The sequence below is a fragment of the Arachis stenosperma genome, chromosome 9 (assembly GCF_014773155.1).
Source record: "Arachis stenosperma cultivar V10309 chromosome 9, arast.V10309.gnm1.PFL2, whole genome shotgun sequence".
Classification (NCBI taxonomy): domain Eukaryota; kingdom Viridiplantae; phylum Streptophyta; class Magnoliopsida; order Fabales; family Fabaceae; genus Arachis; species Arachis stenosperma.
This window is the reverse complement of record NC_080385.1, coordinates 150,609,172-150,625,727: the sequence shown is the minus strand read 5'-3', so window position 1 is coordinate 150,625,727 and position 16,556 is coordinate 150,609,172. Positions and strand designations below refer to the sequence as shown.

General features: G+C 32.9%; 1 protein-coding gene, 1 long non-coding RNA gene and 1 other non-coding gene across 5 annotated transcripts; 2 read left to right on the top strand and 1 right to left on the bottom strand.

The window, feature by feature from the left end:
- Positions 1–410: 410 nt before the first annotated feature.
- TRNAR-UCG (transfer RNA arginine (anticodon UCG)) lies at positions 411–484 on the top strand. Its single transcript has one exon. It is a non-coding gene; the product is annotated as a tRNA-Arg (tRNA).
- A 1,076-nt stretch (positions 485–1,560) lies between these two features.
- On the top strand, positions 1,561–3,827 carry LOC130948465 (uncharacterized). The gene is made up of 3 exons (XR_009073065.1): positions 1,561–1,654; positions 2,039–2,139; positions 3,013–3,827. It is a non-coding gene; the product is annotated as an uncharacterized LOC130948465 (long non-coding RNA).
- LOC130948464 (DNA glycosylase/AP lyase ROS1-like) lies at positions 1,567–12,956 on the bottom strand. Of its 3 annotated transcripts, none has more exons than XM_057877208.1 (21): positions 12,818–12,956; positions 12,202–12,386; positions 10,396–11,084; positions 8,275–9,744; positions 7,837–8,193; positions 7,259–7,349; positions 5,759–7,139; positions 5,600–5,679; positions 5,368–5,452; positions 5,177–5,268; positions 5,039–5,107; positions 4,881–4,917; positions 4,675–4,757; positions 3,963–4,385; positions 3,444–3,480; positions 3,294–3,351; positions 2,935–3,074; positions 2,777–2,842; positions 2,553–2,667; positions 2,431–2,469; positions 1,567–1,796 (listed from the first exon to the last, which is right to left on the bottom strand). In XM_057877208.1, the coding sequence occupies exons 2-21, from the start codon at positions 12,222–12,224 to the stop codon at positions 1,684–1,686; spliced, it is 5,448 nt and encodes a 1,815-aa protein (XP_057733191.1). In that variant the 5' UTR covers positions 12,225–12,386; positions 12,818–12,956; the 3' UTR covers positions 1,567–1,683. The 3 variants fall into 3 exon arrangements, 2 of the variants coding, with proteins under 2 accessions (XP_057733191.1, XP_057733192.1); XM_057877209.1 differs by having other exon boundaries at positions 12,202–12,381; XR_009073064.1 differs by lacking the exons at positions 1,567–1,796; positions 2,431–2,469; positions 2,553–2,667; ... (2 more) ...; positions 3,294–3,351; positions 3,444–3,480 and having other exon boundaries at positions 4,154–4,385; positions 4,675–4,756; positions 4,879–4,917.
- Positions 12,957–16,556: the final 3,600 nt, after the last annotated feature.

Here is a 16,556-nt window from a genome sequence, read left to right as displayed (position 1 = left end):
GGTCCAGGGAATTCTTAATTTTGAGTTGGCTTTCACTTAATAACCATGATTACCGTCCAAGTTGTGCGAGAGTTAAAGTGGTTAAAAGTTATTCTTAGATATCAGATCCCGATAAAGTTCAAGATTTTTATCTCCTACGTAGAGTTATACCATTAGTACTACTATATAATAAGGATCATTTTAACATGTTTATTTCTAACCTAATTACGCTATAAGTTAGGTAGGTGATGGGAGAACAATAACTCCGATGAATGGCCTGAATAACTCAGGATAAAAAAATAATTTTGCTGCTTAAGAACATATCCTATAAAAAATAAAATTAATAAATAAGGTTTTTAGCAGAGTTGATGTTGGGTCAATCTTAGATTTATTCTATGAATTAAATTATTTAACCCGACCTATCAATCAGAGACCGCATAGCGCAGTGGATTAGCGCGTTTGACTTCGGATCAAAAGGTCGTGGGTTCGACTCCCACTGTGGTCGCTACTTTCTATATTTTTATTTTTCTCTTCTTGCCTTTCTCTAGGTGCGAAGCTGAAGGGCGCGAGATTAGTAGAGTGGGTTTTTAAAAAAAAAAGGTACGAAAGGAGGGAAGAGATAGCGGTTAACTTAGGCTGTCTTTGTTCCCTGGAATTGAGATTCTGATGTCTACAAAAAAGAATGGACTGGAATTTTTATAATATTTTTGTTTAATTTTTTCGATTTTAAATCTGTTTCTCATTCTTAATTTTTATATTTATCTTAGACACAATATAATACGCTCAGTCTTAAAAGCTCTCTTGCTGGCTTTTCTCTGTGTGTCTAGCACCTTCCCATCCACAAACCCTAATCTCTCGCATTTCTTCATTCTCTTTCTCTCGCTTTACCTTCCACGGTGCTACGGAAAAAGAAATCTCTTCCAATTCCAGGTATATGCCACGTTCATTGTTGTTTCATATATCACCGCTATCAGTTTTTTTATTTTAATTATAATGTTTATACTTTTATGACAGTGAAATCTGTGAATGTAATGCTGGTTTAGTTGGCCTAGGTATTATTATTATTATTTCTCTCGTTTTGGTATCTTGTTGAGTTTGGATTGATTTTTGGAATATGTGCTAACTGCTGAGTGATTCTAATCTATTTGCAGATGAGTGAATTTACTCCGTGTAAAGTGCATTTGCAGTGTAAAAATAACATTTAGTAGTGTGTATATGGATTGAGCTGATTAGCTGAACCGAACAAGACTACTAAACCAAGCCTTAATAATTGAATTTGAGATACTTTTTCTGTCAATTAAGATATGTTCTATCAACTTTTACTAAACCAAGACTGCTTCGTTTGCTGGAATGAGTTTCTGATTTCTGATTGTTTTCTATTCAATGAATTCTTTTATTGACAATTGTGCAATAATTACAACTGCATTTGCTATGATGTCAACATGTTTTAAATGAATGTTCTGAGCTTGAATGGAGATGATATACAGGTCAATCCCCCTGGGATTTTGTATCCTAAATGAAGACCTTTCTACCTCGTTTATGACATGTTCTTTATTCATTTGAGGTTAAAGGAATGATTGAATTTGCAAAGGCATGATGATAAAAAATCTCCAATTGCTTGGTCAGCAATTCTCCCTTGTCTTCGAATGTTGGTTGCCACTATTAACTTTTGCTGGTAAGTTTTTAAGTAACATGATCTGACATTCACGTTTTCGTTTTTTTGGCCTTTGTTAATCTGCTTGCTGGAAAGTGCAACCGGGCCCTAAGAGGGCGTGGTGCTCGTGTTTGTTGATCGAATCCCCTGACACAGACAAATCCTGAAATCAAGTATAAAATCTTTAATAAGCATAACATAATTGAACATTGATATGTTGTATACTACTACCCTACTACTACTATTACAACTACTCCGCCCATAGTGTCAAACATTTGACTGAAGGATATTATGGAAATGAGAAATGCTTCTTGTACACCAGCATTTCTGTTAATATTATGATAGTCTCTTTATCATTGTTTTTTTTTTTCTCATTTCTTGACCTGACTTTTTGACATTTGACAGGTTTATGAAAATTTTGCTGAACCTAGTCTTAGCTTAGACCCGTTTTTCCCTGGCGAGTTGGCTTCAGATGCAGATTTGGTTGTTAATTGCAAATGAAAGAGGTAATGTGATATTAGTTTATTTACAGCATGTTCATTGTAAACCACTCCTCTTTCTTTCACTTCTACAGATCTATACCTACCTACGTTGGATGTAAACTGACTTTCAATAATAAATAATTAAATTCGGTAAATTAAATTAATAGATCATGTACTTTTATTAGAAAGGAAATACTCTCCCCATACTCCCAGAGGAGGCAACCATTTAAAAGGTTTCAGTCTTTCTCTCTACTATCAATATGTCTAGTGTGGTAAAAGATGATGGAGTGTGAATAATTCAGGTAGTTTACGTACCTCTCCAAAAGCACTGTTGAATTTCTTGGGTTGAGAGCCCTAGTAGACATTAGTAATTTTGGTTAGTAAAATTTTACCTTGTACAATAAACTGGGTTAGAATATCTATGTGCAATATTCAACCTTTAAAAATTGACGACACAGAGGTTCCAAAGTAAACAGTTCTTCTTGGCAAATTCCATATCCATGCCCTAGGGATCTCAATGGGCTGAATGCTGGATGCATGATCCGCAAATAACTTCATGATAATAAAAAGGATCATAAACCTTGTTGGCAAACAGCAAAAGTAAAATAAGTGTAGACTTGTTAAGGTAGTTTAATTATCAAGTAAAATTGATTATACATACCTCATTAACTTGAAAGTAAGTTCCATTCAGTGGAAAGCTTCCCCTAGTTGCTGTCCTACATGGTATCTATATTGGAATCATGTTTATATTAGTTATTAAATAAAACTAAAGGCAAGAAAATAAAGCTTCATGTTATCTATTCATGAATTGATATTTACCAGAATTGTTCCTCTGACTGTTTGTGAATTTGCTTCTCTAATACTGTTGCACGAAAAACATGTCTCGTCATTGCACAGGTTGGTTGAGTCTTGGGATATGCACCTTCTTTCTGGTGGTTCAATGGAATTTGCAGTTTCACCTAATGTTCAGTGTCATAAATTTGGAGTAAGTAGATTATCGTATTATCTAACTTCAACCTTGTATAATAATAGTAATAGGTATGCTTCACTTAAATTCCAATTTGACTGTTTAGATGTATTTGCTCATTGGTATTAGAGTATAGTATAGTAAATGAGGCAGCTTTTAGTGAAATTGCTTATTTTTCACTATTGAATTACGGAAATAGTCTTCTGCTAACCTGGTGTCCATATTGCAAGGAGGTATGGACTTGGGTCATCAGGTTCCCGTTTATCCATCTGTATATTTTATTAGAAAAGTAAACTCTAATAAATAAAAACTTCATAAACTTCTTTCGTCCTTTTTTAGGGACTAAGGAAGGTTAACTGACCTTCTCCAAAAGAGGGTGTGAGTCTGGAAGTTCATATCTGTATCAATCCATAAGGTGTAGGAAAGCATCATTTAGAATTTCATTAGAAACCGATTTGTCACATAATACAGAGAATCAAGGCAGTTACTTCACGTATACGTATGCAATAAATATAGTGGTACATTCCATGTAGTAAAGCTACATAGAAATCATGTTTCCATCTCTTGAGAATGGGGATGTGTTGCACAACTTATCACTTGTATTTATACTAATTAACAGATACACAAATGATTTGCATTGCCTAAGTGCTTAACACACAATCATTCAAATGAAGGTGAAGATCTAACTTTGTTTAGTGAATGCACTTACCTTTGGATGATTGTTGCTGCTTAGTGTTTACAGCCAAGAATGCTATTTATTGATGTTAAATTGCTTTATAGGTTGCTAGACTTTATAAAATGAATAATAGTTCAAGTTTCTAGTTAGATTTGTTAGAATGGCACGCCTTATGTTGTTGCAAGCAAAGCAGTATTTACTTACACTTGGTGTTCTGTTCTTAGCCGATTTACATTCTTCAGTTTTGGTACAGGGATAGTAGCAGACAGTGGATCCAAGGCAACTAATGCCTTAGACATGTCACCCTGATTGTATTCTTGAATGCAATTCTGTACATTATTTGCAAACTCTCTCTGACTTAGCTTGATGGTAGGAATTTCATCAGGTTCCTCAAAGAAGTCCTCAATGTCACTTTCAATTGTCTCCCACTCTTGTTCTGGTGTTGCTGGTTCTTCAATGATTGGTTCACACTTCCCATTTTCAGGACCCACTTCTTTGATCAAGTTGATCCCAGGGAGAGGTAGTATCACGGGGTTCATATTGATTGAAGGGTTTCTCTCAGATGTAATGGGAACATGCCTACTTGTGATGCGTTTTTCTTCTGGTCCAGGCAAGGCAAGCCGCGCACTGTGTGCTAAAAGGTTTAGTCAACTTACAAAAAACAAGTGGCTAATGCAATGAATACTAAACGTTACTATAAAGAAGAATTCATATTTACTGCTTTGTTGGTTTCTGCTTTCTATTCTATGGTTTGTTTGTTATTACTTATTAGCCTGGATTTATTTGAATGACAAATTTTATAGGCTTAAAGTTGCAAAGATGTAGCTATTTATAAGTTTTGTGACTGACTTTGTCTCAAGTATGAACTAAATATTTTGTGGAGTATATAATGCATGTGACATTTTGAATAGCTAACCTTGCGAAAGCACTTGCAAAATGTCTGCACTCAGCTCGCATGGGGCATGCATTACAATTTGGTCTACTCTTTGTGCAAAAAACCTGTATGTTTGGAGCATGATTTACTTTAACCTCTTCCCCTGCTTATGAACCAAATCTAGTTCCAAAAACGTATTATGCCTTTAACTGAAGGTTGGAGCAAAAGCGAAAATAAATTATGCATACCTTTCCAAACGTAATCATTTGGTAATGCAGCTCATACCTACATTCCAGTTATAGATATGTTAGTTATTTTAGCCACTGCTGTTGCATGGTTATTTTTGCCAAAATTGTTCACATTTGATTTTCTATTAATCTAAACTTTGGGGGACTCAAGATATTACAAGGTTTTTTGATCAAGTTTGCATAGTCTGGGCCACAGATACTTCTGAATTGACTCCAGAACTGGATACCTGCATGGCACAGTAGTTAGCTGTTTCTGTGATATGTTTCTCTGTATACAGTTGGCACAAGATACTTACAACTCAAGGAGGTGTAACTGAAGTGATTCCGGAAGTGGTTGGAGAGGGACCCATCCAAGTCTGACTGCTATTCTTCCTACGTTGGTGTCAACCTTCAAGACATGGTTCATGTTAACATGTTATTGTAACCCATTTTAGTGATTTTCTTTGGCTTGTGGCAACGAATGGATTTTATTTTCAAATAAACTTACTGGGAAAGCAAGATGATGAAGTGTTAGAAGTCGTACACACTCCACACTTTTCAACCCCAATCCTCGTATGCTTAGTAGATAGTCTCTACAGTTTACATTGTATATGGAAATGCCATAGAAAGAGCATGTGCAAGGTTAGTTTGCATTATATGCTACATGAAAAATTTCTCAACAGGGATTGGGTGCAATGGCAAATGGTAATTTAAGAAATGATGAAATTAAGATGGCTTACTTTGCTTTATCTGCGGGAACATATCTTAACCATTCAAGATCAATGCTACCGTGTTCACTAACCAGTCTATTGAGGAATTCCTGAAATATAATAGAAGTTATTTGTCTAAGAAATATGGCCAAAAAGCAGCATTGTACAAGCTTGATTAGTTAAACACACCTTGATTCGTTCTGCTAGCATGTTATTCATCCCTCGTTCTTTAATAGTGTCAGATATCTCTTTAACTGGAGCACATCTTACTGCTTCATAGTCCAGTGAATCCATTATATCTTTACTCCTTTCAATTGTCCTATTTGCTTGTACCTCCTTTCTCAGTTCATCCCAATTCTCTGAATGCTCAGGCTTCACTTTCCTTGCTTTTGAGACCTTGAGTTTGCTCTCTTTATTAGGACCATGAAGATACACTTTTCTCTGTGGGTTTGGTTCAGCACTACTATTATCTGAACACACTTGCCCCTTTCCACCGTCAACATCCTTAGGGATACTGCAGCAATCATATGTGACATCATCTTGCCTTCTGCCCAGTATCAGAGAAGTATTTAGTGCCTCTATACAAGGCCTGCATTCTGCTGGTAAAATTTTTGGACCTACAAGGTGATGATTTGCTAAAGGTTGCATGCAACTCATATGAGATTTAGATTGAGAAATATCATGTGTAAGGACTGGATTCTTGTTTAATGATACATGAGGGCTCATTGTTGGCAACGCTGGAGACTCTTGTGTTTCATTTTCATACTGCTGCCGTGTGGGTTTATCTCCACCAACTCCTATTTCTTTAATGCCAAATATCCTATAATTGGTGTCATGGAATCCACTGTGCATGGGAACATTTTCCAGACAAGAAGACTCATCACCATATGTTTGAAAAGTCTTCAGCAACTGAGTGTCTGTGTAATGTTCCCCATAGTAATTAGAAGAAACTGGAGGTAATTCATTTTGTAGATAACTAAAGATGGAGGGATGATTGAATGCTGATTTGAAATTGGGACTATTTTTTCTGTCTAACATGGAACTTTGTTTTACATTTTCAACCTGTCCATGTTTTGTTCTCTCCTCAAACAGTGACACCCCATTTACACTATTGTAAAATTCCCGAAACATAGGGATACTCCCTGCCTGTAAAGAATTTGTTGCTGAAGTTAAAAATTGAGTCTTGCTGGGTTCACTGCCACTGCTAGGGCCTTCTGATTCTGAATTGGATCCTGAGCAGGATCTAGTTCCTCCAGTGCCCTGAATAACTGTGGAATCAAGAGAATCTTGCGATGATAAGAATTCTTCCTCTAAGCTCTGATTGTAAGGATTTATACTTGACATTTCATTGTCTGTCCAAATCTCTCTTTTAAAATGAGGTGTCTGAAAGCCAAGCTGGTAGGTTGGTTGTCTTAATATTTCTCCTCCAAATGATATTATTGTTTGATGAGGATATACCATGCAGAGTTCTGGTTCTTCAGGTGATTTGTGTGTGCCCGTAACATCATTTAAACCCTTGCAGCTATTTGACATAAGAGGAAACCTAGCTGCAAGGGACATGAAGGCAGAGCTGCAGAGAGAGGAAGAAAGTTTGTAATGTTTTATTAATATTGGCAAACAGCATATATTTAAAAAAAAATGGGGAAACATCTTAGGTGATCAAGTTCCTGTTGCTGGTTTTTAACATACCTTGAAAGATGGTCTGAAACATTCTGAGTGAGAAAAACACCGATCACTGAGTCAACCACGGATCCTTTCCACTTTGAAAAGCGTCTATCTCCTGCGGGAATATATGTAGACATGTAGTTGACTTTTTAAATATATGCTGACAGGTGAACAAATTAGAAATCAAGTATTTTAACAAGTTATTAGATCCTCGTTTTGCTAGTTGTCCTATCTGAGTGTCAGTATCTGCTGCCTTGCCCTAGAGTTGTTACTGAAAATATAGATGATTTTCTTGTGTGCCTAGTAATGCTTTGTTTGTTTTTCTTCCTTCGTGACAAAGTTACTGTTGAAGGTATTGTAATCGTTAATCCTGTACAGATAGATTATCCTATTTTTAGCCATCTTAACTCTGTCTTCCCTGCCTAAACATATCTGAGCATTTATTACCTTTTTTTAAAACTTCAAAGCCAATTATCCTCACCCATGGATAAGAAGAGGCATTTAAGTATAATATAACTTACCAATTTAAGAATGGTGTTGAATTCATATGATTCAAAAAGCTATTTGTTGCTTGGTAATTAATGTTCTAAAATTATGTATACCTTGAACAAGATGCATCCGTGCAATGAAGGAGTCAGCTCGTCCATGAAACACATTTCGTTCCTCTTCCCACCATTTCTCTTTTTCCTTGTCTGTTCCTTCAAAGTCTTCACTTCCTTGCTTGCCCATCAATAGTTTCCAGGTTCTCTCTGTTTCTGGGTCAAGGTCCACTTTCGGCCTTGGTTTCTGTTTCTTCACAAATTGAGATTCTTGGTAGGGTATAATTGAAGCATCTGGCATGTATGGGACAAGTGCCTTTTGTCCTTCCGTTTCTGATATGTTGCTGTCCCCAAGGCTGAGATTGTTTAGTTGGTTAGTTATGTTATCTATCAGGGTGGAACCTATCTGATATGATTCTCCTGAAAATAAAACAGATGGTGATCATTATATCATGTAAAGTGCTGCTGAAAAATTCTCTTCATTTATAGAACATGCATTACCTGATATGACAAAGAAATCATCAGTGTCGGTTCCAATATTTTGCTGATTTAGAGCTCTATTACTCTCAATAGAGAAAATTGATTTTTTTTTAGACTCAGATTGACATCCATTTTTCTCTTCTATTCTGGATTTTTGTGTATCATCTTTTGACATTGTTTGGCTGGATGACCTTCCACGTCCTTTTGAAGGGAGTCTATTTTGAGATCTTTTCCTCTTTGGAGCTTTTAAGAAAGCTTTTGCAAGACTTGCACCTTCAAACTTTTCATTCCCTGGTAAAATCTCTTGGCACAAGGAAGTACTAAGTGCATTTGTGGCTGAGTCATGTTGGTTCTCAATGCGTCTGCAATATTTTCGCTTGGAACCCCTCCCTTTAGTGGAATTGGAGGGAACTTTAGACACTAGCTGAAGGTTTTTCTGACAAGTTAGTTCGCCGATCTTCCGAGAATTTTCAACACATGCTTCTGATTGAAGGGCAAGGTTGTCAATTTCTTTTGCTCGAATATATTGCTGCATGCATCCATTATGTCTTTCCTTGCACATATCGGAATTCCTTTGAGCTGAACCTTTCTCAGTGACTGTAAAATTTGCTATCTGCTGTTCTTCCGCAGTTGCTGACATGGCAATGGATAGGTTTCTTTTTGATGAGAAAGTATTAGTTAGCTTTTGGTTCAGCGAAAGGTTGATATCATCTGTGATTCGGGGTTGTTGGTCTTCTACTGTAAGCTTATCCTGCTGGCTGATCGGCAACACTGAGCTTGCATTTGCTCCACTGAGCATCTCTGTGGCCTTATACTCTGAAGTGCTATTGAAGTCTTTCTCATTTCTTTTGCTGATATCCAGCTGACAGACTATTTTTCTTTGGCTTTCATTTCTACTCTCTTCTATGTCAAAATTTAAAGCTTTCCTGCAGGATTTTGTAGCTACAACAGTGGAATCAAAGGTTTCTTTTATAAGATCAGCCTGTGGCGTTGCTGCAGCTTTTGCGACATTCTTCTTTCTGGCTCCATATTCCTTAACCTGTCTTTTTCCTGTTGCAGGGTTTGGATTTCTTTTAGGCTTGCTTTCTACAATTACCTTTGGCCTGTGTTTTCTTCGTTTAGGCACTCTCTGCTCAGGTGTCTTGTTGAGGTCAAAACCCAGGTCAATTCCCTTCTCACAGATGTTGTCAGAACCATTCTGATCCCCATGTGGTGCAGAAACTACAAATGATGTATCGACAATTTGTTGTACAAGCTCATCACAGTATTCCTGAGTTTCATTCTCTCTGGACAAAGCCATATCTTCTTGGTTGCCTTTCTCCTGACTGGTGCTTTCAGCTATTGTGTCATCGGGCACTGTACATAACTGGTACAAAAAATTAAATTGATCCATTTTTTCTGGTATTGAGTGGAGAGAGCTGGTAAAAGTACCAGTTGCATCAGCTTCTCTTAGTGGCATGTTGTTCATATTATACTTAGGGTAAGAATCACCTGTGGAAGCAGTTTTTATCATCACCAGTCAGTTGCTGAAATCATAATCTATGGAAAAAGATATTTAGTCAGTCAGTCAAAATAAATGGATTTATTGTGTTTAAGTTTGCAAACCTTATCATAGTTTCTTATTGCTGCTTACTAAGTTGCGTGAGGGATATCCAATTTCAGGCTTACAATGTGAAGAATAGAAAAAAAAAACAAAACTATTGTTTGCAATCGTTGTCTATGCTTTTAAAAGTTCATGGTTAAGGTCTTGATAATTCAAAGAACAATTTCTTTCATAACTAGTTTAATGAACATCAAATGTCTCTTGGGTTTACAAGTAAAATCAGATGCTACTGAATTGTGGATCCCCCCCCCCCCCCCCCCCCTTCTTTTCCTTGTATTGCAGCCAAAGCTTAATTAGTAAGTTACCATAGTAGTGAATTTGCCTTGAATTACTCATTATCAATTCATTTATTAATTTGACAAAACTGTTACAATTGTATGGTTCTGTGGTCGTATATGACATGCAACTGGATCATCTAATATTCTGATTCAATTGTTTAAGAGTTGGTGTTTTTGAATTAAAGTAACATAAGAAGTTAGGATTGTGACCCTGAAGATTGATTTTGAATTGTAAAAAAAAAAAAAAAAAAAAGTATTTACCCTGGGGTATCTCAGAGAAGATGCCCATCCATTGGTTTGAATCTGAGCTGTTGAGCAAACTATTTGAGTTGCTTCCATTAAGTTCAGAATTCACATTTGGAGTTGCAAGTCTGTTTGGATCTTTGTGAATGATTTCTGAAGCGGAATGGATATTGCACCTATGTACACCTGCATAGGAATTTGTTACATCACTGGTAGCCTCATGATGAAATTTTGGTAGCAGTGGATTTCTCGCTGCCATGTTAACGCTCAGATTCAAGTTCCTGTTAGCAGAAGCTATATTTGTTGCATTATTCTTCAGCAGAAGCTCCAAGGCGTTACTGTTTAATCCACTGCTCTCATAGTTACATGCCTGTGTGTATGAGCCTGCTATGTGATTGAGAACTCTGCTTCTATTAGTTGAGTTTCCATCAAAACTGCTGTACTGTCCAATTTGACCTGTTTGCACTGTCAGATTGAGATTCTGATTTGGTCTATTACAATGCAGCAACATCTCTTTCATGTAATCTCTTTCAGTTACAGGAAAGTTTTGAAAATTTCCTCTCAATTGGTTCACTGGATAGTCTGATAACATTTTAGATCTTATTGGATTGAGTTTCTCAGGAGAGAGGGGTACCCATGCGTTTTCTATTTGAAAATTTTTCTCATCTTGACCCAAAAGCTGTTCTTCAAAGTTCATTATTGAATATCTGCAATTTAGAAAAAAAGTTTGCAATGTTATCTTTCTTCCATTTGTCCAGGTTGATATCTGCATAATTTATAAGGAAATATATTCTGAACATGGAGAATATATTATCTATAGCATTATTGTTAACATAGGATAGAATTATAATAGGGTTGATAGTCAAATTAGTTCCTGAAAGATAAAGTATTTTTCAAATTCGTCCTTGAAAGGTTTTTTTAGTCAAATTGGTCTTTCAAAGATTACGAATTAATTATATCTGTCTTTCAGTTATTCCACTCACCACTTTCGTTAACGATTGATGATGTGAAATATTATCCGATAGTTTATATCACACATAACATGTTTAATTGAACGTTGACTAAATATATTTATGAAAATCTATCAATTTAGGCAATAGGTCATATTGGGAATAGAATTTTTATAATTGAAAAAAATAACTAAATAAAATTTCATAAACATATTTAATCAATATCCAATTAGACATATCAGATATTATATATGTTATCAATTAATGTTTTACAACATCAATCTTTGAAAGAAAATTGTTAATAGAGTGATTGGAGGACAAATATGATTAATTCATAATCTTTGAATGATTAATTTGATTAAAAAAATCTTTCAAAGATGAATTTGAAGAATATATTATCTTCTAGGGACTAATTTGACTATTAATCCAATTATAATAACATAGATAAAATTTTCGTATGGACGAGGAGGGATCATATCAAACTCATTGTTCATCTTTCGTAAGACATAGCTCTTGTAGTTGGAAACCAGGAATCCTAATTAAAAATAAACATTCCAGTGAAACGACACTCATAACATATAGGGAGGATGGCCAATAAATAATGATATGCATAAAAGGGTAGAGATAAACCAGGAGATATGGCAGGACAAAGAATCATAGGTGTTGAATTAACCACTTTAGATTCTGCATTACGTATTTCACCAAAATCAATAAACAGCATAAACAGGTACAGTTCTAAGTTCTAACAAACAGTCACATCATAAAACATTTAAGAAATGTTTTATATTAACAGTAAAGATTGACAAGCTGGTGATGGATCTCAGCAGGAAAAAAAAAAAAAAAAAACCAAAAATCCCCAATTGAAAAATCTTACCTGCTATTTTGTTGGCCGCTCATTTGGATAAATTATAGAGCTTTAGTATCTCAATGGAACAGGAAAGAAAGCTGCAAAGTTCCAAGACTTCTTCTGAGCTATTTCTAACTATTCTACCTCTTGCTAGATTTTGTCATGCAAATCCAGAGTTTTCTGTTTCACCCCATTGTCTCTCTAATCCTAACCTGCCAAAAATTTGTTCAACACTTTCCTCACCATAGCTACAGCAATAAATAATATTACCACAAATCTATATAATAAATGAATAAATATCAGAATAACCCCCTCCCTTTTTTTTTTTCTTTTTTTCATGCATGAATGATTCAGTTACCTGCTTTGAATGCTGAAATAAATGACTTGAAAAACATGGAAATGCTGAATGGAAAATGGAAACTAAAAGTAAGCACAGGTATCCAGCCTACACTACCAAAAGAAGATTTTCTTTGTGTGGCTATGGATCTGACTATGTTGACTAATTAAAACCCAATTTAAATACATGGGATTTTGGCACAATGGAGGATGATATAAAGAATCTTCAGAATCTGTGAAATGAAGGTTACAAGTAAATGCTTGGAATTTTGTTTATTGTGCACTTTAATTATATGATCTTTTGTACCTCAGCTCTTCGATCTGTGCGTGTGCGTTAGATAGCCGCAGTGAACGCTTCACAAGGCAGAAAGGTAGTCAATGCTGGTATAGAAACAGAGCGAGCCTTTCACAGTAAGAGAGAGAATTGGAAGGAGAGGGAGAGAGAGAGAGAGAGAAAAAAAAGTACATGGTAGTTGGTGCTCCCTTTGTTTAAGTTAGGCATTCACACACACTATTGTTCAACGTGAAGGTTTTGACTTAGGTGGGGAAACCTGAAATCAAGATCTTGGTGGTCTTTACAAAAAAATATAAAATAATAATATAAAATGACTATTTTATCCTTTTTTTTCACTCATCTTCTCCAACAGCATGTCCGGCACAGAGTGTGGCATTGGGTGCTAAGACAATGGCTCGAGCCAATTTTCTTGCGATGCCGGCATAGCCCATGATGACAAAACGCAAGTATTTTTTATTTGCCATTTTTTTCAGCGTGGTCGTGTTTATTCCTTAAAGCATTAATAGCTCAGACGGATCCTTGAAGATACTACTATACAATGATGCAGACTAACTTTAAATCAAGACAAGTCATTTTTTTTCGGACTTTAACTCAAAATGTGTTTTGGATGTTACCAGTGAAGCTTCAATAGTAATAATGCTAAGTAAATATTAACTGCAATTGAGGGAAGATTCATCATAAAAAAATTTATATTTTCAATTTTATGATTGTATAGCTTGTTGGTATAATATGGTATCGTCTTAGAATGTGAGGTTTTTCAAAGATGTGATAGGTGATAATGCGCATGTAGAAGAAGGAAAAAGTGGAAGAAAGAGAAGGAGGCAACCCAGGAGAAAAAGCAAAATACAAGGTAAGATACTAAGATGAGTACCTGTCAACCTAAAAAGGGAGGAAAGGAAAGTGAAGTGATAAAAAAGGAAAAGGACAAAATAGACATTTCAAAGTAAAATTTCTTTTTAAATTTTTTAATATCATTATGTTTTATAAAATTATTTTTATATAATAAAAATACTTTAATCTTATCCATTGATTTAAATTTTTAATGGATAAGATTTATAAAGAATCTTGGACCACTAAAGATCCAAATATTCTTTTTCTACCCGAGATACCTCCGTGAATGAGTAACTGAATAACCGTTAGTATTTGGTTGTTGCCCATATCTAGATATAATAGTGATACAGAAATGTACGTAGTAAAAATCAATCAACAAATTAATTACTATATATTTATATATAAATATAGATAATATTTTATTTATTTTTAATATATATTTTATATTCTAACATATATTTTATATGAATAATTAATTTAATAATTAATTTTTAATATACACATAACATTATGAGTAAAAATTTAACTTGGTCTTTGTCTATATTCACGTAGGATAATGCGCTTCTTGTATAAAAAAAATGGACACTTCGATCCTCAATTTTTTCATTTTAAAATAATATGATTTTTCTGTTAAAAATTCCGTTAAATAATAACAAAAATAAATTTTGTAAAAATTTTATTTGTAATTAGTGGGGATTTTAAATTCACACAAAATTATTTTTAACAATATAACCAACTATGACTACTAATACCATCACTTTCTTCATCTTCATCATTATCACTTCTACCTCTACTATTTCTATTGTGTAGCCATATTTTATTACTATCGTTATTTTTTCTACTGTCATTATCACTAATACAAATATCATCAATATTAATATTATCTTATTTCATTTTTTGTTTGATGTTATTTTTTTCTCTTTAAAAGATTTTCATACTGTAATTTTTTTCTGTGACATCATTTTTAATAATGGTCTTTTTCCACTTAACCACAAGAGAAGAAACTTTTTAAAAATAAACTTATTCATAGTTTGTGGAAGTCTAAAACTGTCATAAATTACAAATAAAACTTACAAAATTATTTTTTATTACTATTTAACGAACTTTTTAATAGAAAGATCGTATTGTCTTAAAATAAAAAAAAAGTTGAGGATCAAAGTATTTTTTTTGACAAACGACTGTTTTATCTTTCTTAAAAATAGACAGAAGTCAAATTGAGCCTTTACTCTAACATTATTGATAATAATATATCTCTACTAATTATTTAATAATATAAATTTTAGAAGGACATAATATATAATGAGATACAAAAATATACATATTTAATATCTTGTTAGAAGTTAGGATACAAATATTAGATATAAGACAAATATTTTTATTGTAATTTTATTCTTTTAAAATTTTTAAAATTTCACTCATAATCTTATCACCAACTAGATATAAACTAGGTTTTTACCAACAAATATATTTATATTTTGTTATTAATATCTTAGTAAAAATAATACTTAATTTGGTTTTAAATTTATATATAAGTTTTAATTTAGTTTTTAAAGTTTCAATTGTCTCTATTTAATTTCCAAACTTTACAAATATAACTTATGTTAGTCTTATAATAATTTTCGACATACAAACATTAAATCAGATAGCATATTAGATTCTGTAAAATGACGTTATTTAATTTTGGCACTCAAATAACTCAAAAACAACATTGTTAATGGTGTTTATTAAAATTTTTCTCTCAAAACAAGTGATTTGACGTTATTGTTGGTCCTCTCAATTTTTTTTTAACAATTGAGAAAGTAAAATATGATCTTTTATCATTAATTTTATAAGTGAGACAAAAAAAAAATATAAAAAAATAATAAAAAATTAGAGATCACATTTTACTCTCTTAATTTTTTTTAATAATTAAAAAGATCTATTCCAACTATTTGAATACTAAAACCCAAATGGCTTTGTTTTACAAGTTTGACATTTAACAATTTATATAAAGACTTTATTAACATTCTATGAGTCGAAAATTATTCCAAGATTAATATGTATTACATTTAAATTTTTTTTAAAATAAATTAAAATTCATTTATAAATTCAAAAATTAAATTAAGTATAAATTTATCTTAATAATTAAATAAATTATATATATATATATATATATATATATGTTTTTATATATGTCTCTCTGTCTATATTATTCTCAAAGAAACATACTCCAATCAATACATATATTAAGAAATTGAATACAATTTTAGTCAAACTAAAATTAAATACATATAAAAATCGATCAATTTTAGTCAAACCAAATATAAGTATAAACACAAATAATTTTAAGATAGTTATTGTGAAATACCAAATTTAATATCTTCAGATTATGAAGCTTATATATCCATTTTGACCATTAAATTATAGTTGATTTTTAAAATTTTATATCATAATATATAGAAATCTATGAAAGTTATTAAATTGCGTTTGACTAAGTAGTATCCAACATGACAATAGTATTTACATTAAGGTTAAAAATGATGGTACTCTGTAAGGTGGTAGTAATATTCATTTATTATTATTTTTTTTATTTGTTACGGTATTGAGAGATTAATAATTAATTTATTATAAATTTAAATTTTATTTATAAATTACTGAATGTATAAAATAGAATTTAAATTTTTAATATTTATTTAAATAAATAAATAAACTGATTACTCGACGACCAATCTAAATTAATTATTTATTTACTCTTCTTCATTTGGTCTTTCAATAGCCTTTGTTATTTATTTGTTTCTATTCTAATAAACATATGACTTTTCCAAACGTAGAAATAGAATCACGTTGTCCCCAACCCATCCTTTCACGCCTTGTTTAGGAACTATGATGGATAAGACATATAAAATATAATACAATAAAAAAATAATATTTTTATATTTTA